This window comes from Lytechinus variegatus, chromosome 6 (assembly GCF_018143015.1).
Source record: "Lytechinus variegatus isolate NC3 chromosome 6, Lvar_3.0, whole genome shotgun sequence".
Taxonomy (NCBI): domain Eukaryota; kingdom Metazoa; phylum Echinodermata; class Echinoidea; order Temnopleuroida; family Toxopneustidae; genus Lytechinus; species Lytechinus variegatus.
Window position 1 is genome coordinate 33,847,477 of NC_054745.1, and position 23,551 is coordinate 33,871,027.

The 23,551-nt window shown below is 34.8% G+C and overlaps 1 protein-coding gene across 1 annotated transcript in view; it reads right to left on the reverse strand.

Annotated features, from left to right (window-relative positions):
* The window catches only part of LOC121417741, a 53,709-nt gene that overhangs the window by 4,758 nt on the left and 25,400 nt on the right, over positions 1 to 23,551 (reverse strand). The window contains exons 4-8 of the mRNA XM_041611474.1: positions 21,157 to 21,233; positions 15,922 to 16,423; positions 8,080 to 8,128; positions 3,393 to 3,694; positions 2,586 to 2,634 (exon numbers count right to left, since the gene is read on the reverse strand). Of these exons, the coding sequence (XP_041467408.1) occupies positions 2,586 to 2,634; positions 3,393 to 3,694; positions 8,080 to 8,128; positions 15,922 to 16,423; positions 21,157 to 21,233 (979 nt within the window). The remainder of the gene's footprint in view (positions 1 to 2,585; positions 2,635 to 3,392; positions 3,695 to 8,079; positions 8,129 to 15,921; positions 16,424 to 21,156; positions 21,234 to 23,551) is intronic.

Sequence of the window (23,551 nt, forward strand, 5' to 3'; positions counted from 1 at the left end):
AAATAAGAAAGTAATGACATTCCAAATTTTCGATTATTTTTAACAAAATAGTTATGTGAACGAGCCAGTTACATCCAAATGAGAGAGTTGATGATGTCACTCAATCAATATTTCTTTTGTTTTTTATTGTTTGAATTATACAATATTTCAATTTTATGATTTTGACGATTGGGACCTCCTTGCCTGAAGCGCAAAGTGTTAAAATAATGGAATTCCACGTGTTCAGGGAGGAATGAAACTTCATTTCACATGACAATGACGGAAAAATCAAAATATTTCATATTTCAAACAATAAAAAACAAAAGAAATAGTGAGTGAATGACATCATCAACTCTCTCATTTGGATGTAGCTGGCTCGTTCATACAACCGTTTTTGTGAAATGAAGCGAAACTTTGAAATGTCTTAACTTTCTTATTTTACATCCGATTTTGATGAAATTTTCAGTGCTATGCTTGTTGAATTTTTCTCTTTTTATTCAAATTAAGTTTTTGTTGGGGTGGACTTGTCCTTTAATTAAAAAATATCATGACCAAGAAAAAGTGGTAAGGAAATAAAAAGAAAGATAGAAAGTAGAATATGATATCATTTTTCAACATTATGTCAAAATCTACCACACAATTTTATATTGTAATAAACCAAAAATGGAATATTTGGGTACTCGCTTCGTTCGCTCACATTTTTTAACACATTTTACCAGATCTAACATATCTAGCTCCTTCAAAATTGACCCAATACACCAATGCAATTAAAAGACATTAATTCCTTCCCGTTTGTCCTTTCGAGCATATAATTTAATTTGGTCAAGGAATCGATAATCTCTTGAATGAAAAAGGATTTCATGTCTTTAAAGGTACCATATTATAATTTGTTTCATTTAAAAGGATTAGAATGATTACAAGTTTTCCCAATTAATAATGCAAATGTCCTTGCTTGGATTGACAAAAAGTCTTATTTTCTTACTCATGAAGGAAAATTAAAAGGTAAAAGAGGTTTAAGTGAAAAAATAATAATTTAAGTAAATAAATGAATATGTAAATAAATGAATATGTAAATAAATGAATATGTAAATTCAAAATGACAGCATAATTGTACAATTATGGCACAGATAATGAAAAAGTTGAGTAAAAGTCAGCTGATAAGCAAGATGTCTGATCATTATTGTTATTATTATATGCCATTTTGACGCAAGCCTTCTTTTTAATCCCAGACAAAAAAAAACATTAAGTGTTCCCTCCAGCATGAACAAAACAAAAATTTGTTAATGCATTCTAATGATAAGACCCTAGAGCACATATTAACATCAAAATGTCGACATTATAATTGGAAACAATTTTTTTTTAGACTTTTCAAATCTGTCCCGGTTTTTTATACGCACTATAGCACAATACTAATGCAACCAGTAAGCGTTCAAAATAATTTTAAATTTCCGTTTTGGTATTGCCTGCCTGGGAGCAAGAGGCTATACACTGGGCGCCGTATGCTTTTATGAAATAGAGCAATTGAGTATCCCTGAACTTCCTGTGCGAGTTTAAGGTCACATGACCAAGGTCAAATGTCATTTAGGGTCAACGTACTTTGATAATATTGGGGATATTTGTGGAATTGTCATAACTTTAAAAGTTTATGGATCTAGTTCATGAAACGTGAACACAAGAGTAAGCATCCATCCATTAAAATCATGTGTTTGTTTCAGGTCACATGATAAGGACCAACGGTAATTTAGGGTCAGTAAAATTGGGCCGTATTGAGGGTATTACTAATTGGTTTTATAACTTTGAACAATTATGGATCTAGACATTAAACATACACATTACGGTTATCAAGTATGTTTTGAACACGTCTTAGGTCACATGATTTTGGTCAAAGATCATGTTGGGTCAATGAAAATATTATTTTATTATCATATGAACGCTTTCTTTTGTGAATAATTTTTCAATAGCTGTTTTCAAAGTCAGCACTGTTACAATATCGCATAATGCATGCAAGACAGCCAGATGTAATCGACTTGGTATTACTTTTTATTAAAAAAATATGCTTAAATATTCAATATTCAGAACAGATTTTTCATTTAAATCTACTCATGCTTCACGCTAGAATTATTTGTTAAGTGGGATTTTTATCCTATTTGTGATTTCAAACGGTGCTTTGAATGTCCAATTTTCAAATCAGTTATGTAAAAGTGAAATAATTATATAGGTGAACGTTTCAAAGTAACCGGGAATTTCTGGCTCTTTTAAAATTGAGATTAGGTGAGGCCATTTAAAATTCGAATCGGCAACTTGGTAAATAAAGTATGACATTTAGAAGGGACAATTTTATCACATGCTTTGTGTATCAATGTCACGGATTTTCTTTTCTAAGTACCGATTCCCCCTGGGACAGTAAGGATTGTATATATAGAGAGAAGCAAACGTTTTATTTCATTAAAGAGGAAAACCAAATGATAAAATTTTTTTTTTTGATAATCACAAACATCCCCCCTTCTATTTTTGAAAGCTAGATCAGACCCTGACAATGTTACAGTTATATAGCAACAAGCAAGTTAAACAAATAATATCCAACCACTTAATACACCTATGCTCACCTGAACACCTTTCGCAGTATCAAAGTCGAACTGCCATTCATCAAGAGTTCTAAATTGTATAGAAAATAGAAATTCATAGCGGGAATGATAATAAACCATAAAACATCATTCAGATGTAAAGTAAGTGCTTCGAACATTGTTATAAGCTTGAAAGTTATTTTTAAAATCATAATTATATTTTCATAAATAAAGCTAACCGCAATATTATTGTGACAAACATTGTAATGAGTTGCTCTTGCGATGTTCTAATGTTAAAATCATGACCAGTTAAAGAGAGAGAGGGGGAGGGGACTTTGTGATGTAATAGACGTATACATTTGTAATGATATACTTCATTGCTCCCTTTTTTATATATAATATCCAGCTAAACAGCTGTCCAGATGAATTTTGACTACGAGCGAGGAAAATCCGTTTAAGTACCTCGACCACTTTGCTCAACATATTTGTCGAAAAATTTTACCTCCTGCCTGCACATCCTGTATCGGTATAAATGTGAGCGATGGAAAAGGAATTCAGTTTAAGTGGATCAACTGTTTTTACTACGTGTTACCTAATACGTATTGTGATCTCATTACAGTTTACCTAAAAGGTTTTTTTTTAGCAGTTATTGATATTATAATAGGCCGACATATTACATTCAGCGTGATATCCGATTATAAATGACCGTTATAAGGGAAAGGCGGGGCGCTTGACAGTATCGAATTAATATAAGAGCGCTTTGAACACATAATCGGGAGGTGATTGCATCCGGGCATGGTAACAATGAACATCCTCGGCAAATAATGAGTTAAGAACATGAACACTCACTTTATCTCAAGTCGTTGCAATGATGTCAAACGTGTTGAAGACTCGACAAATTCAACAAAGTCATCTGTAGCTGCATTTTGGACATCAATATCTCGCAACCCAGGTAGTGACGAGATCAACCCTTGGTAGCATTGTGACGTCAGTTTATTAGCTAATAGCTTTGTGACGGACGGTAGTTCAGGAGGTGATAGAGAGAAACTGAGCGATGAGTCTGAAATGGTGAGATGGTTCAGTGAGGTGAAGGGTCTCAGACAAGACCACATTCTAGCAGTCATCTCAGAAGACAGATGGCATTTGGTTATCTGAAGGAAAATAGAATAGAAAAGCTGGATAAGAATTACAGCGCAAAAAAATGATACATGAACTAATTCTGGGTTCTGATTTTTCTTCACACCTTTCATGCATTTCGTGAAAAGAAACTATATAGGTATTTTAGAAAAAAAAACGATATCCTAGAATTAAACGTGATTTCTTTTATTAATTATTTAGACGCTTGAAAATATACGCTAATTTGAAAAAAAATCTGAAAGAAAAACCAAGAAAAACACTATATATACATTTATGTTTATAAAATAGATTGAAAAATGGAAGCGTTTAATTTGGGTAAACTTCCAATCCCCAAATGACAGGTCATTATTCCATTTGATTGTCATATCTTTTAATGCATGTGCACCAAAACGGCTGTGGTGTGCAGTTTGAAAGATTAAAATATTATTTGATCGACAAATTTACCAATTTTACATCAAAACTTAATAAAAAAAAACCGATGCATAAAATCCCTGCGTAATCTTGTCTTGTCTTTAAAAAGGGTTTCTCAATCATTGGATTGACTTAAAATCTCAGGATTTGATCTATAGGCCTATAAGTTGTCTCTAACATAAAATTTCTAAATACGTCAAGTAAGTACTCTAACGGTTTTTTTGTAAATAAACATAAGAAAATACATAATCTGGGAGCCAGATGTAAATTTAAATCCTAAGTGCCTCCCCCGAAAAAAAAATACGGTGCAAAATTGCTTCAATAATTATTATGCTTCGTCAGCATATTGTTACGAAACTAGATCAATACAATGATTATTCAAATTTATTTCTTATACCATTTTAGTATTACTAATGAATTAATATGATTTCCTGTACCCTTACAAATCATGTTTAGACATTTAATATTCATGACATTTTTTTTAATACTTGCGCTTCACGCTCGAATTATTTGTTTAGTGAGACCTTCATCCTCTTCGTGATTTCAGTCTGTGCTTAGAATATCCCTTTTTCAAGTCAGCTATAGGTCCTCACCGTTTGTAGTTAAGGCAAATAAAGCGGCAAAAAGAAGGCAAAAAAGAAGGGCGGCGGAGCAAAGCAAAGGAAAGTAGAGAAAAGCCGTTTTGAAGTGATTTCTGGTTATGGTAAGATATATTTAGACTTCAGTTTTTGCGAGAGAGTGTAACGAGCGAGCGGTTTGGAAAGAAATTAAAAGCTGATGTTGTAAAACTCGTATTTTTTTGTATTTTTTCTCTCTTTTTTTTTGGGGGGGGGGAGGTGAGTCAATTACTGCTAAAAGGGTATCCTTGTGAGGTGTTGCGAGCGTGAATTGCATGCTCAAACTCTTGGAAAATTTCAATAAAAAATTAAAATAAAACTTATTGAGTTGTTTTACAATGATTAAAAAGATGTGCTTCCAACTAAATGATTAACACGAGCGCAAAGCGCGATCTGAAATATACTGACCAGAAAAGGATCCTGAAGGACTGATTTTAGTGACTTATAAAATCGAATAATGCGAGTGCGAAGCGCGAGCAAAAAAAATATTCCAGCATGAAAGCAAGATACTCTAAGTGTATTTTTAAAATCCTTTCATTGTGTACTACAAAGATTATTGTGCCTCTTGAACAGTGGCATACAAATGAGCGGAGGCTCGGGAATGATACCCCCTAACCTCCCTCAATAAAAAAAAAATAATCATGACCAAGAAAAGAGTGGTAAGGAAATAAAAAGAAAAAAAGAAATTAGAATATGATATTATTTGTGAATATTATGTCAAAATCTACCACAAAATTTGATATTGTAATAAAAAAGTAGAAATATTTGCGTGCTCGCTTTGTTCTCTCACAACTTTTTAATACATTTTACTTGATCTACCCTATCTAGCTCCATCAAAATTGACCCAATACATCAATGCCAATGAAAGACATTAATTCCTTCCCGTTTGTCTTGTCGAGCATACAATTTAATTTGGTCAAGGAATCGATAACCTCTTGAATGGAAAAATGAATTTCATGTCTTTAAAGGTACCATAACATAATTTGTTTCACTTAAAAGGATTTGAATAAATACAAGTTTTCCCAATTAATAATTCAAATCTCCTCGCGTGGAATGATAAAAAGTCTTATTTTTCTTTACTCATGAAGGAAAAATAAAAGCTTAAAGAGGTTTAGATGAAAAAATAATAGTTAAAGTAAATAAATAAATATGTAAATAAAAAATGACAGCATTATTCCAAAATTATGGCACAGATAAAGTCAGCTGATTAGCACGATGTGTGATCATTATTGTTATCATTATATGCCATTTTGACGCAAGCCTTCTTTTTAACCCCAGACAAAAACATCCCGTGTTCCCTCAAGCATGAACAAAACTAATTTTTGTTAATGGCATTCGAATGATAAGACCCCAGAGCACATTTTAACATCAAATATAAACATCATAATTGGAAGAAAAAAAATAGACTTTTAAAATATGTCCCGAGTTTCTTTTTTTATATAAACCCCTCAAAAAAGTCCGCAACTCAAGTTCGAGTGCTAATAAATTTCTTAGTGTGCCATCATCACATGTTAAAGTGGTATCTATAGAAAGCATGATTATCCCTCTTTACAATCATGTGTCATTTGTGATGCTAGTGTTATCATGAAATACACAGACATGATAAATATGCAGCAATGTAAAAAATGAAATGTTGCAAAATTCGTTGCCATGTCATGTTTGAGTTCTGCAACTCAAACTGCAAGTTTGAGTGCCAATAAATTTCTTAATGTGCGATCATCATGTGTAAAAGTGATATCTTCAGAAAGCATGATTATTTTTCTTTACAATCATGTGTCATTTGTAATGCTAGTGTTATCATGAAATTTACAGACATGATAATAAGCAGCAATGTTAGAATTGAAATGTTGCAAAATGCGTCGTTTCCAATAGCAAATTTCCAATTGTTTCGAGGATGGACCGAATGCATTCACTGTCTACTGCATGGTGGAAATTCTATAGAAATTGAGACTCTTGTTAGAAATCAATGCATTTTGCAACATTTCACTTTTGACTTTTCTCAATGTTCAGGGTGATTGCATATTCCATGATTACATAATCACGGCAAATGGCATGTTACTGTAAAGGGGAATAATTCAGCTTTCCAATGATACCAGTTTCATTTTTTATACTTCTGTAACCAAAAATATATCATCCCCAAAACTGAGTTGCAAAACTTTTTTGAGGGGTTTATATACGCACAGTAGTCACCAGTAAGCGTTCAAAATAATTTCAAATTTCCATTTTTGTATCGCCTGCCTAGGAGCGAGAGACTATACACATGGGCGCCGTTTGCTTTTGTGAAATTGAGCAATTGAGTATACCTGAACTTCCTGTGCGAGTGTAAGGTCACATGACAAAGGTTAAATGTCATTAGGGTCAACGAACTTTGAAAATATTGGGGATATTTGTGGAATTGTCACAACTTTAAAGGTTTATGGATCTAGTTCATGAAACTTGAACATAAGAGTAACCATCCATCCATTAAAATCATGTGTATGTTTCAGGTCACATGATTAAGACCAAAGGTAATTTAGGGTCAATAAACTTGGCCGTGTTGGGGGGTATTTTCTAATTGACATTATAACTTTGAACAATTATGGATCTACACATTAAACATATACATAAGGGTTATCAGGTATGTTTTGAACACGTCTTAGGTCAGATGATTTTGGTCATAGATCATGTTGGGTCAATTGAATTATTATTTATTATCATATGAACGCTTTCTTTTGTGAATAATTTTTTCAATAGCTGTTTTCAAAGTCAGCCCTGTTACAATATTGCATAATGCATGCGAGACAGCCAGATGCATTCGACTTGTTATTACTTTTTCTTATAAATATGCTTAAATATTCAATATTCATAACATATTTTTAATTTAAATCTACTCATGCTGCACGCGCGAATTATTTGTTAAGTGGGATTTTTATCCTCTTTTCGATTTTAAACGGTGCTTTGAATGTCCGATTTTCAAATCAGCTAAAAAGATGAAATAATTATATAGGTGAACATTTCAAAGTAACCGGAACTTTCTGGCTGTTTTGAAATTGAGTTAGGTGAGGCAAATTAATTTTCGAATTGGCAACTTGGTAAATAAAGTATGACATTTAGAAGGGACAATTTTATCATATGCTATGCATATCAATGTCACGGATTTTCTTTTCTAAGTACTGATTCCCCTGGGACAGTAAGGAATATATATAGAGAGAAGCAAACGTTGTTTTATTTCATTACGGAGGAAAAGAAAATGATCAAGATTTTTTTTAATAATCACAAATATCCTCCTTCTACTTATGAGAGCTAGTTCCGCTACTGATAAATGTTACAGTTATAAAGCAACAAGCAAGTTACACAAATAATATCCAACCACATAATACACCTATGCTCACCTGAAGATCTTTCGAGGTATCTAAGTCGAATTGCCATCTATCAAGAGTTCTGAATTGCATAGAAAATGGAAATTAATAACGGGAATGATCATAAACAATGAAACATCATTCAGGTGTGAAACAAGTGCCTTTGAACTTGTTATGAGGTTTAAAGTTATTTTTATTATCATAATTATATTTTCATAATCATAGGTAACGACAATGTTATTGTGACAAACATTGTTATCAGTTGCTCTTGCGATGTTCTAATATTAAAATTATGACTAGTTAAGGAGAGGGAGAGGGGGGGGGGGGCTTTGTGGTGTAATAGACATATAACTTTGCATTAATATACCTAATGGCTCCTATTTTAATTAATAATTTACAAATAACCAGCTGTCCAGTTGAATTTTAACTATGAGCGAGTATTTTTTAGTACCTCAACCACTTTGCTCAACTTGTTTGCCGAATAATTTTGCCTCCTGCATGCACATCCTGTATCGTTATAAATGTGAGCGATTTAAAACGGAATTTTGTTTAAATGAATCTAATTTTTTTATTACGTGTTACCTACTACGTATTGTAATCTCATTAGAGTTTACCTAATAGGTTTTTCAGCGGTTTGGGATATTATAATAGGCCGACAATATTACATTCAGCGTTATATCCGATTATAAATGGCCGTTATAAGGGAAGGGCGGGGCGTTTGACAATATCGAATTAATATAAGAGCGCTTTGAACACATAATCGGGAGGGGGATTGCATCCGGGCATGGTAACAATGAACATCCTCGGCAAATAATGAGTTAAGAACATGGACACTCACTTTATCTCAATTCGTTGCAATGATGTCAAACGTGTTGAAGACTCGACAAATTCAACAAAGTCATCTCTAGCTTGGACATCTTGGACATTAATATCTCGCAACCCAGGTAGTGACGAGATCAACCCTTGGTAGCATTGTGACGTCAGTTTATTAGCTAATAGCTTTGTGACGGACGGTAGTTCAGGAGGTGATAGAGAGAAACTGAGCGATGAGTCTGAAATGGTGAGATGGTTCAGTGAGGTGAAGGGTCTCAGACAAGACCACATTCTAGCAGTCATCTCAGAAGACAGATGGCATTTGGTTATCTGAAGAAAAATAGAATGGAAAAGCTTGAAGAATTACAGCGCAAAAAAATGATACATGAACTAATTCTGGGTTCTGATTTTTCTTGACACCTTTCGTGCATTTCGTGAAAAGAAACTACATAGGTATTTTAGAAAAAAAAACGATATCCTAGAACTAAACGTGATTTATTTTATAAATTATTTAGACGCTTGAAAATATACGCTAATTTGAAAAAAATCTGAAAGAAAAACCTAAAAATACACCGTATATATATATTTTTTAAAAAAGATTAAAAAATGGAAGCGTTTAGTTTGGGTAAACTTCCCATTTTCAAATGACATGTCACTATTTCATTTGATTGTCATATCTTTTTAATGCATGTGCACTAAAACGGCTGTGGTGTGAAGTTTCAAAGATTAAGAAATTGTTTGATCGACAAATTTACCCAATTTACATCAAACTTCAATACAAAAAAGGATGCATAAATGCCCTAAGTAATCTTGTCTTTTAAAAGGGGTTTCTCAATCATTGGATTAACTTATTAAAATCTTAGGATTTGATCTACAGGCCTATTAGTTGTCTTCTAATATAAAATTTCTAAATACGTCAAGTAGGTACTCTAACTGTTTTTTGTGAATAAACATAATCAAAATTCCTAATCTGGGAGCTAGATCTAAATTTGAATCCTCAGTGCCCGAGAATGAAAAAAAAAATCACGGCGCAAAATTGCTTGAAAAACTATATGCTTCGTCAGCATATTGTTACGAAACTAGATTAATACAATTAGAATTCAAATTTATTTTATATACCATTTTAGTATTACTAATGAATAAATATGATATCCTGTAGCCTTACGAATACTGTTTAGAAATTCAATATTAACGACATTGCTTTTCTTTGATACTTGCGCTTCACGCTCGAATTATTTGTTTAGTGAGACCTTCATCCTCTTCGTGATTTCAGTCTGTGCTTAGAATATTTTTTTTCAAGTCAGCTACAGGTCCTCACCGTTTGTGGTTAAGGAAAAAAAAAGCGGCAAAAAGAAGGCAAAAAAGAGAAGGGCGGCGGAGCAAAGAAAAGCTAAGTAGAGCTAGCAAAGCCTTTTTGAAGTGATTTCTGATTATGGTAAGATATATATTTAGACTTTATTTTTCGCGAGAGAGTGTAACGAGCAAGCGGTTTGGAAAAAAATAAAAGTTGATATTGTAAAACTCGTTTTTTCTTGGGGGGGGGGCGGAGGTGGGTCAATTACTGCTAAAAGGGCATCCTTTGGAGGTCTTGCGAGCGTGAATTGCAAGCTCAAACTCTTGGTAAAATTCAATAAGAAATGAAAATAAAACATGTTGTGTTCTTTTTACAATAATTAAAAAGATGTGCATCTAATTGAATGATTAACACGAGCTTAAACACGAGCTTTAATATAAAAGTGACTCATAAATAAATAGAATACATCGAATAATGCGAGTGCGAAGCGCGAGCTAAAAATACATTCCAGCCTGAAAGCAAGACACCCTATGCCTTTTTTATAACCACAAACGGTAAGTGCTAATTTAGCACTTACACTGTTTGTATAGTGCCTGCACGACGGGTGCTGATTTTTTGTTTAAAGGAGAATGAAACCATTGGAACATAATGGCTTGTGTGAAAACATAAAAATCAAGGAAAGAGATCAACAAAAGTTTAAGAAAAATCGGACAATAAATGACAAAGTTATGACCATTTAAATATTGCTATCACTAATGCTATGGAGATCCTCCTATTGGCAATGCGACAAGGATATGTGATGTCACTGATTAACAACTCTCCCCATTACTTTTATATATTTCACTTGAATTGCCTCTTTTATCACAACTATCCATAGATCATGTGTTCTTTCTACATGAGGGCATATAATACATATTTTTTAAATATACATCATGGATAAAGAGTTTGTATCATCATAAGAAAAAGCAAAAAGAGACATTTTGAGGGTATTTTATAGTCCACTAAAAGGAAAGTTGTTCATTAGTGACATCGCACATCCTTGTCTCATTGCCAATGGGAGGATCTCCATAGCATTAGTGATTGCAATATTTAAATGCTCATAACTTTCTCATTTATGGTCCGATTTTTCTCAAACTTTCTTTATTCTTTGATTTTTCTGTTTCTACACAAGCCTATTTGTTCCAAAGGTTTCATTACCCTTTAAATTTGAAGAAGAAAATTAGCACTCGTAGTGCAGCCACTCTACAAACACTTCCACTTCTAAACTAGCACTTATTTTTTTAAAGTGTATGATTAAAAAAAAAAGTGAAAATTTTAGATTCTTAAAAATTAAGAAAGGTAAGACAATTCAAATGTCGAATTGTCAACATTGGAGAGCGAAGTTGGCTCAGTGGGTAAAGCATCTGCCCGTCGAAACAAAGATCATGAGTTCGAGTCCACCCCGGATGGATGACCTGAGCCAGTGCGTTGTGTGTAAACGTCTCTCCCCTGTTTAATAGATGCAGGCTATGTTACAGTGGAAAACGCTCCGTCCCTCGGATTGGACGTTAAGAGGAGAATCACCACCTTTGCACGTTAAGACTCCACTGCACTATTCGAATAAGAGAAGGGGGAAACCCAGGTGTAGTGGTCCACATGCATTCCCCAACCAGTTATAGGGAGGAGAGACCTGCGGGTCACAGTTCTGTGTGCGTGCTCTTCTTGGCGACCCAGATTGGCTGGCTCCTCCCGAATGCGCCTTTGAATGTCTTTGACAGATATATGGCGCTATATAGATGCTGTGCATCATCATCATCAACTTGGTAATATGACTAGTATTAAGAAAACCGCATCATATTGATGGATTGATTGATTGATCGAGTGATTTTATTTCTCATGATAAAAAACATTCAAAATATAAAACGTTAATAATTGAATTACATAGTAATCAGATACATTAATTTGAGAATATAACATACCTATACATGTAAGAGAAATATGGGAAAAACTAAAAAGCTACAAGGAGCTTGAAAGGGGTTATTCCCAGTTGAAGAATACGATTCCAGAAATACATATACATAACTTGATAAAATAACGTGTCACGGATTTTTTTTCGATGTCACTATTCCCCTGGGGTAATAAAAATATCAACAAAGTAGCTGATCTTAGTAAATGACTTCATGAAATAAAAAAGAAATGATTCAAATTAAACTTTTAAAAAATGGCATTTTAGTCATGTTAAGTGTTTTAGTGAGGAGTATTCCTCATCTTACACCACTATTACATACCCAGTGGGACCAATCTAAAGTCTCCATATCTATTGTAATTGAAGTTGTTTAAGCTTTCGAAAATCAATCTTTCTTGTGTGATATAACTTTCACGTCATATGTCTGATTCTCCTTTAAAATGTTTCCCTGCAAAGAGTTCCAAACAGATTCATTTCAAAGTCAGTGCATGAATATTTTCTACTTGAGCTTTGCGCAATCATATTGTATAAACAAGTTTAACAATACAAAATTTTTAGGTATGCAAACATGAAAACAAAAAAGAAAAAGATCCGGCGCTCCGCGCTCGCATTAATAAAGTAAAGATATTCTTTAGAAATAAGTCTTTATTTTGTCTACCCTCTAAAAGAAGCAAATATCAGCTTTTAACGGCCGGGGGTGGGGGACATGTGGGAAATATCCCCCTTTCAATTGATGAAAGCTGGATCTGCCCTGATATCATTACAGTTATACAGTGCGTCTCAAAAAAACGAAACCTAGATTTAGCGATGATTTATCATAGATTAATCATAAATAACATAGACAAATGACCTACCAATGTAAAGCTTAGAATATCCTCCTTCATCTGGTATTACCTAGCTTATTCTTTATTCACTCATGAGTGAGCAAAAACAATTCGAAGAAAGGATGCCAAAAACTCATTTGGCGGGACGTATCCCACTTTAAAAAAAAAAAATCATATAAAGTTGAATATCTGCTCTTTTCTTTGATGCCTTACTCACAGAAATTGGTCAAGAAGTAAAAAAGTTATGATCCTACGAAACAACGCTTGTATTTCCATAACTTCATTAAATAAACGTTTTTTTTTCACTGTTCTTCCACAGAAGCTATCGCACGGTAACAAAAGACTTAATGCATGGCTGATCGTCAACAAAACGCAGTGTCGACTGAGTTTGAACGCTAGCCTGTAAAACTTCCTCAGTTTATGAAATTATTGAAATTCAAGCTTTTTTTCAAATAACCAGAACTTTGTTATTTCTTGACCATTTTCTGTAATTGAGTTATCAAATTAAAGAGCAGATATTGAACTTTTTGAGAATGTGGTTTTCTTCTTAAAACCAAAATACGGCAGGCCTTGTGAATTTTGATATCCCATTTTCAAATTATTTTGCTCACTCATGCGTGAATGAGAAACAATCTAAGTAGTTTCAGATGAAAGAAGAGATTCTAAGCTTTAAAATGGTAGGTCATTTGTATATTGTATCTGTGATTAAGTTATGATAAATCATTGAAAAATCTCGGTTTCGTTTTTCTGGAAGGCACTGTATAGTAACCACCAAGTTACACAAATGATATACATCCACTTAATACACCTATGCTAATCTGAACACCTTCCGCGATTCAAAGTCCAAATGCCATTCATCAAGAGTTCTAAATTCTAGAAAAAATTAAAATTCCTCTGAATGATAGTAAACCATAAAACATCATTCAGATGTGAACTAAGTGCCTCGAAAATTGTTATATGCTTTAAAGTTATTTTGATGATCATAATGATATCTTCATAATTCTATGTATAACGACAATAATATTGTGACAAACACTGTAATGGGTTGCTCTTAGGATGTTCTAACATTGGAATTGTGACCAGTAAGAGAGACACAGAGAGAGGAAGTTAGAGAGGACCAAAACAATTTTTTTTTTGTCAATTCTCTGATGATTATTTTCATATACTGATCATTATTATCATAAGCGTAGTCGATAAAACATAAAAGAACATAAAATTCTAAAGGAAAAAGAAACCGTCATTGTGATGGAGGTAATTAGACAAGCAATTTCAAAATTCAATCGAATAGACAAAACACGAAAGATATGGTTGATTTGCCAATAGTAAGACATGTTAGATATTGGTATGAAGGTATGAAGGTCATATGCAATAATCACTACAAGCGTCAAGACATCGTAGTGAGATAAATCTAGAAAAAAATAGATTTATAGAGAAGATATGAAAGTCACATCTAGGAGCTATGATGATAGAAAACTATTCGGATAGCATCATCCGACTAATTACTAGTGAGGTTATATAAGTTACGGAAGACAAGCGAGTCAGCTCATGAAGTGTGTTTTCTATTCAGGTTATTGAATCGAGATTTTCTGCTCTTTTCTTCAGTAATATATGCAAAGGAACATTATTTCATCCAAGTTGCCATTATGAACTATATTTATGTTAGAAACGAGTAAAGATAGAAGATAATGTCCATGTATATACATATATAGGGGGAGCTTAAATCAAGGTTCCCCAGAGCTATCTACCCTTTGGAAAAATTGATGATGCCGAAAAAATGTCTCTGCCGGGAATCGAACCCGGGCCCCCAGCTTTTAACGCCGGTGCCTTAACAAGTAGACCAGTGAGGAAATTTATCATGGTTTTGCCAAAAAATAAGTTACTATGTGTTCATTTGTTCAAACCATACACAGCTGATTTTTTTTTTTTTTTTAGGTTTCGATGCAAAGTAGATTGGCAACCCCACCAGTTATCATCGGTTGAACTCATAGAAAATGTATACTAATTCATCTCTATGGTTGGATTGCAGATGATCTACACTGTAGATGCGATGTATATTTACTAGATCGTAATTGTATTAAGAGAGTATATGTCTATGTATTTTAGCATCATATTACTGAAAAATAACGAATATTGGTGCTTTAATCAAAACCTTTCAAAATCCCCTAAACTGCATGAAAAATCCCAAAATTTATTTCAATCCCCAAATAATTTTTCCATCCCCAAAAGCTTCTCGAAATCCCCACATTGAATAAACAGCAGCCAGTTGGATGTCCTCAAGAGTATCAGGATACCATGATTTTTACCTACATACCTCTACCCTATCTATATCGGGAGCGACAAAAGCAATTTGAAGTATTAACAATAATAGTAGTAGTAATAGTAATGGTAGGCGTAGCATAAAATCAAATCTCTCCATCTGACAGTCAACTGGATCAGTGTCGCCCTAGCCACTAAACGTGTCTCTGTGGTCTAGTAGTTAGGGCATCGGTGTTCAAAGCTCGGGGCCCGGGCTCGATTTCCGGCAGAGACATATTTTCGGCATCACCAATTTTTCCAAAGGGTAGATAGCTCTCGGGAACCTTGATTTAAGCTACGACTACCAATGTTCTCTTCATCCATTTCTTTACAATATTTAGATAAAAAGAGTTGCCAAAGCTGTTGTAGATGTATAGCTTCACACATTTGTATACTTTCTCCCATACGTGTACTGTATCAGAGCATTTGCATTTATTTTAGCTGAGGCATGGCGGCTTGTCATTGTTCAAAACCCACCTTCACCCGACAACAGTGTTGCCATTTGGGGATCTCCATCCCAAAATTTTAAGTCAGAGTCGCCTTCCTGTTCACATGGATCCTACTAGTGCTAGTAGGATCCACACTGTTATGGAAGCAAATATCCATTAAGACATGTTCTTTGTTTTTGACCTTCCCTACAGTGGCAGTTGAAACTGGCAAGACATAAGCCTGTATAGATCAACACAAAAACAAACCCGACTTACTCTACATTCAGATGAGCCAATGATCCCAAAAAGGTCGATGACTCGAGCAGTTCAACAAAGTCCTCATTCAAATCAATAATTCCAGACAAACCAATCGACTGCAGGGTTTTGTAATGTTGTGTGATCAGCAGACTCAGTGTTCTCATAGTCTCACTCGATACACGCATCTTCTCTGGTTGGAGTGATGGCGGTGCGTGAAAGTTGATGCGCGTGAGTTTCTGTCCTCCTGTTCGCCTGAGACCAGCAGTGATGTGGGAAACGTCTCCCTCTGCACTATCAGTTGTGATGTCGAACTTTACCAAACCAGGGAGCGATGAGATCAGCGCTTCATAGCATGGTGATGTTACCCTCTCAGCTGATAGCGCTATGATGGATAGTAGTTGAGGGGATGATGGAGGCAAACTGAGAGATGTGTCTGAGATATTTAGATGGGTCAGAAAGTTGAAGCATCCCAGACAGTTCCACAACCTGGTATTCATCTCATCATTCATGTCATTATCTTCTGGTATTGTAAAAAAATATGTGTTTCTTTTCTCGGTCGCTACGCCCCCCCCCCCCTTCCGCGCTTGATATTTATAAATATTTTGGTCCAGGAGGCCGGCGATTACCTGCTTAGTCACATCAATATAGTCTCCCACGTACATGCATGGGGTTAACAACTAACCATCTCCATTGTATTTTGTATCAACATCGGAAATTTCTCAAGCCCCTTTGAGTCCTAACAAGGTTTTAGGGTCTATAACCGTGCCTGAGTAGGCGAACCAAAATAAACCAAGATGATATAACCTGAGTATTCAACACTGATTTCAGCTAAGTTCTTCTCGACGTCATGCGACAGGTCGAAAGCGCCTAGACTTCGGTGACACCATTCTTCAGCAGACTTCGTGGATCTCCGATAACTTTCGACACAAGTCATTCTACGTCGGCTTATGCCGAAAGGGTGGGTGCTGTCGCGTTAGGGGGTGTTGACACTTACGCGAAGATTCGTCCAAAGCCCCCCCCCCCCTGTTTGGCCGAAAGGGTATGTTGGGAGCGTTAGGGCGCGTCAGTGTCGACAACACCCCCAAATGGCACAACCGAAGGGGGGGGGGGGCTTTCCCGAACCTTCGCGTTCATGCACTCAGCGGCTAATTGTGAAGGCGTAAGGCCTAGTACAGTACGGCCTGACGGCTAGCTAGGGCGGCAGGCGATGGCACGATCCGCTCATCGCTGCAGAAGCATATCTGAACAGTGGCGACAAAAAAATGATCCGAGTTTAAAGAAGCTTTACTTACCTAGAATGAAAATGAATCGTTGAAATGTCTTAAGAATATTTTCAAGCAAGTACTTGCATCACTCTTTCTTGAAAAATGCATGATTCTGCGGAAAAGGAACTCAATTTCGTCGTATCACCGTTTCGACATTATCGTCACCAGAGACAATGTAGCGCGGCGTGCGTTTGGGCATTGTGCAATACCAGGGGATATATACTTAGAGAAGAAAAGACCACGACATGGCTGCAATGCACGAACAGCTCAATTGCTTGAGAGCAGCGCCTCGTAACCGGTGGTAGCAGGTTCGAACCCTCTCACTTAGATCGATGATTTTGTTTTTTATTTTTTATTTATTATTATAATTCATTATTATTATTATTATTGTCATTATTTTATATTATGTTGATGATGAAGATTATGATGATGATAATCATCTGTGATATTTTATTAGTATAATGATCATTTTTATCATCGTTCTTAGCTTTATTATTATTATTAATATTATTATTATTAGTAGTAGTAGTAGTAGTATTCTTATCATTATTATTCTTATCATTATTAGTATTATTATCATCATCTTAAGTATTATTTTTATCATTATTGTTATAATTCCTTCGGTTTTTTTCTTTTCTTCTTCTTCTTCTTCTTCCTCCTCTTCTTCTTATCATTATTATTATTTTTGTTTTGTTATTATTATTATCATTAAGCATTTTTATCATTATTATTTTAATTATCATTATAATTATAATTATTTTTATTCTTATTATGATCCATAGAAGGAGGATGCTATTATTTAGATTATTATTATTATTGTAATTAAAATAATTCCTTCGTTTTTTTTTCTTCTTCTTCTTTTTCTTCTTCTTCTTCTCCTCTTCTTCTTCTTCTTATTATTATTCTTATTCATCCGCTTTTACTTTTTCCTCCTCCTCTTCTTCTTCTTCCTCTGCATCCCTCTTCCTCTCCTTCACATTATTATTAGTATTAGTATCATTTTTATTATTTTGTTATTATCATTATTATAATTATTATCATTATTATTATTATCATTCAGTATTATTTTCATCATTTTTATTATAGTTATCATTATTATTATATTATTATTATTATAATTATGATCCATAGGAGTAGTAGCATGCCATTATTTGGATTAATTATTATTATTATTGTAATTATAATAATTCCTTCGGTTTTTCTTCTTCTCCTTCCTCTGCATCCCTCTTCCTCTCGGTCATATTATTATAATTACTATCATTATAATTATTACTAAATTTGTATTTTTAGAATTATCGTTATCTGTGATATTTTTTGTTATTGTTCTTCTTCATCATTATCGTAAAACTCCTTCTTTTTATTCTACATCATTTTCTACAACTACTACTACTTCTACTTCTTCTTTTTCTTCTTCTTCCCTCTTCGTCTCCTTCATATTATAATTATTTTTTTACTATCATTATTAATCATTGTTGTTGGTGATATTATTTTTCCTGTTATTGTTGTTGTTCTTCATCATCATTATCTTATTCTCCTTCTCCTCCTTCTTCTGCTTCTTTTTCTTCTTATTGTTATTGTAATTATTATTAATATTACCATTAGTATTATTATTATTATTATTATTATTATTATGATTATTATGATTATTATTGTAATTATTATGATTATTATTGTTAGTATTATTATTATCATTTTTATTAAAAACAAAATAAAACGCAGCCTTTCTGCCAAGCTGGGGGGGGGGGGGCTTTGGACGAATCTTCGCGTTAATGTCAACACACCCTAACGCAACATCACCCACCCTTTCGACATAAGCCTTCTACGTCATCGGTCTACAAGGTCATCGGATAACCGCTATTTCGGTCAACGTGTTATTTTTTCATCGACATCTTATACGGACTGCATCCATGATCAGGGAAGTCCTTTAATTCAATAAACCCTTAATATTGTCCGGACAAATTATTTTTTCTCCCATCCACTACTGATATATATATATATATATTCATATTCTAAATCTGAAATTCTAAATTGATAAATCAAATAACAGAAGACAGCGAGTACACGATAAAATCGAAGCATCTGTGCAAATTAAGTGATGATTTGTGACAATGGGCCTATGTCAATCATATTATATATGGCTTGGAGTATACAACATCACCCACCCTTTCGACATAAGCCTTCTACGTCATCGGTCTACAAGGTCATCGGATAACCGCTATTTCGGTCAACGTGTTATTTTTTCATCGACATCTTATACGGACTGCATCCATGATCAGGGAAGTCCTTTAATTCAATAAACCCTTAATATTGTCCGGACAAATTATTTTTTCTCCCATCCACTACTGATATATATATATATATTTTCATATTCTAAATCTGAAATTCTAAATTGATAAATCAAATAACAGAAGACAGCGAGTACACGATAAAATCGAAGCATCTGTGCAAATTAAGTGATGATTTGTGACAATGGGCCTATGTCAATCATATTATATATGGCTTGGAGTATATAAATGTTTATTCGTTTAATTATCAGTACCCTCTCAGCTGATAGCGCTATGATGGATAGTAGTTGAGGGGATGATGGAGGCAAACTGAGAGATGTGTCTGAGATATTTAGATGGGTCAGAAAGTTGAAGCATCCCAGACAGTTCCACAACCTGGTATTCATCTCATCATTCATGTCATTATCTTCTGGTATTGTAAAAAAATATGTGTTTCTTTTCTCGGTCGCTACGCCCCCCCCCCCTTCCGCGCTTGATATTTATAAATATTTTGGTCCAGGAGGCCGGCGATTACCTGCTTAGTCACATCAATATAGTCTCCCACGTACATGCATGGGGTTAACAACTAACCATCTCCATTGTATTTTGTATCAACATCGGAAATTTCTCAAGCCCCTTTGAGTCCTAACAAGGTTTTAGGGTCTATAACCGTGCCTGAGTAGGCGAACCAAAATAAACCAAGATGATATAACCTGAGTATTCAACACTGATTTCAGCTAAGTTCTTCTCGACGTCATGCGACAGGTCGAAAGCGCCTAGACTTCGGTGACACCATTCTTCAGCAGACTTCGTGGATCTCCGATAACTTTCGACACAAGTCATTCTACGTCGGCTTATGCCGAAAGGGTGGGTGCTGTCGCGTTAGGGGGTGTTGACACTTACGCGAAGATTCGTCCAAAGCCCCCCCCCCCCCCTGTTTGGCCGAAAGGGTATGTTGGGAGCGTTAGGGCGCGTCAGTGTCGACAACACCCCCAAATGGCACATATTATGATTATTATTGTTAGTATTATTATTATCATTTTTATTAAAAACAAAATAAAACGCAGCCTTTCTGCCAAGCTGGGGGGGGGGGGGCTTTGGACGAATCTTCGCGTTAATGTCAACACACCCTAACGCAACATCACCCACCCTTTCGACATAAGCCTTCTACGTCATCGGTCTACAAGGTCATCGGATAACCGCTATTTCGGTCAACGTGTTATTTTTTCATCGACATCTTATACGGACTGCATCCATGATCAGGGAAGTCCTTTAATTCAATAAACCCTTAATATTGTCCGGACAAATTATTTTTTCTCCCATCCACTACTGATATATATATATATATATATATATATTCATATTCTAAATCTGAAATTCTAAATTGATAAATCAAACTATTTTTTTTAATATCTTTTGAAAGTCAATATCATGTATATATGAATGTATGTATGTATTCATTGTTGAAATTTTCATGGAAATGAATCGCCCTTGGAGCGAAATGAAATAGTTGTAATAAACAACTTTAAATTATTGTGCAGTAGGTAAGCAAAAACCCAGGCTTGATCCTAACACCTACACTTCACACCTTGCCAGATGGCGACAAGGCCCCCACAATCATGTCTCAGTACTCACACCCCTTGTTCACACTGGCATTTTAAGCTATACCAATTGTAATTTTCTGGAGACGTGTTTTTAAATGTTGTTTTTATAGGGTTATTTACGGCAACCTTTGAATTTAGATAGTCCTAGCAAACAAAGCATACTTACACAACCGACAAGATGCGTTGAAGCAAGTGAGCTACATTAAAAAAGAAAGAAAACAACAAAATAATCATTTGGTACTTGTCCTTTTGGCAGTATTTGAAAAAGAAAAAAATATGACTCTGTCATGGATATTTCATAATGTTTGGCCTTTGACTCGAGTGTTGCACCGTGCATGTGCAAATATATGCAAGTTGACTAGATACGAAAGGGGCTTGTTACACTCCCCATCACAGGCGCAATTACCCTAATTTCCATTCTTCCATGTCGCTTTGTTTTTCACTGGAGCTAGAAACTTCGTCATCAATAACTTCTTCTTCGACAACATTTGTTTCGAAATTTAAATCTAGATGTTACTTCCGGGTTCTCTTCAATTTCATGATCGAACTACTCAGTGACAGTGTAGAGAAATCGCACGTTCACTAGCATTTGCAATAGGTTTTGCACGCAAGTGGAGCTTGATGTGGGAGAGCCAATCACGTCTCTGGTACCATCATACACGTCACCAAATTCGAGTCAATTGCGAGACATATTTCGGAGGGCCATTTTAGCGCTTTTTAATTGGCGATTTCCACCTTATGTATTATTTTCAAATGACCTAATGATAAATCCCCGAATCATTACATAATTTCCATTGATATATAATAAAGACATATGTTTATCAATATATCTCTCCTTTAATTATTCAGGAATCATATTTTATTGGTTTATTTCCTATTCGTCTAATGCCAATTCGTCCATCTCGTCTACTATTATTTGGTCTACCGTCAGTTCGTCCACTGACCACATAGTCTGTCTAATAACCAGTTCGTCCAATAGCTATTTAATTCATATACCTTTGTCCAATTAAGCTTCAAGTGTTAATTGCACAAAATGAATGTAAAGAAAATGGGTATCAGACCAACTGGTTATTTTTTTATAGTCGAAATGGTACTAGATGATCAAGTGATTAGACGGAGTGATGATTGGGCCAAAAATGGTTATTGGACCAAACGGGTGTTAGACAAAATGTTGACGGACAGAATGGCATTAGACTAAATGAAGGTAGACCATGTAGTCTGGTGTGTCAAAAATACCCTACTTGTGGACAACGTGGACAAAAGCATGATTTTTTTTTCCAGACCCCTGTTTATGATTAAGAATTAAAACTAGGATATGCTCAAAAAAATCTGGCTGCAGGAACAAAACAAATATGGGTGAAATGTCAATATTTGTGGTTTCTAATTGGTTTGATTTATAGACTAGCGCCAGTACAAAACTCAATTGCAGTGCATTGTTTTGTTCTCGCTTAGTTCTTGAATTCAGACGTTTTTTGAACAGATGTTCTATATGTCCTGTAATCTCAATGCACCAAATATCTGAAAGCAGATTCATAAACAAGCTAAAGGGGTGGTGGAGGGGGTTGATTGTTGGTGCGTGTGTATATATATATATTGGTATTCGGATAAAGATGTGCAAGACATATTTTTTTTGCATGTGTTGGACAATGTGTTGCCATGGTAACAGTAAATTATGACACAAAATCGTTAAAAATAGTGCAGTTAGAGCTCCTTCCACGGTTTTTAACTATTTTCTTCAAATTGTGCACACAAATTGGGCTTCAGGTGACGATATGCAAGACACAATTTCTTTTCGTGTTTCAGAAATTGTGTTGCTATGGTAACATCATATTACATGGCGAAATTTAGGTTAAAACCTTGCAATTTGAACTCATGAAGTGTAACTCACACATTGGCCTTGATGTAAAGATATGCAAGAGCCATTCTCTTTTTTTTCATTTGTCAGAGAGTGCATTACCATGGTAGCCACATACGATAGCCAGAACGGCAGGAAAATTACTTGTAGATCTAACTACTTCTCACTTTTAGAAAGTGTTCTAAAAAGTTCAAAGATGGCACAATTATTCATTTTGGGTAAAGATTCATATTCAATGTTAAAGGGGAAATCAGCCTTGGTCATTAAATGCGCATACATTCGTAATTCCGAAGCTTCGGTTATTCCGAAGGTTCGTATTTCCGAAGGTTCGTAATTCCGACGGTTCATCAATCCGAAAACGAAATAAGGTTCGTAATTCCGAAGGTTCGTCAATCCGAAAACGAAATAAGCTTCGTAATTCCGAAGGTTCGTTAATCCGAAACGAAATGAGGTTCGTAATTCCGAAGGTTCGTCAATCCGAAAACGAAATGAGGTTTGTAATTCCGAAGGTTCGTCAATCCGAAAACGAAATAAGGTTCCTTAATCCGAAAATTAAATAAGGTTCGTATTTCCGAAAATGAAAATAATTCATTTTGGTAACAAAAACGGTGTTGTCATTACAAGTTTACACGATATTATGCAATGATAGTAATAATGATC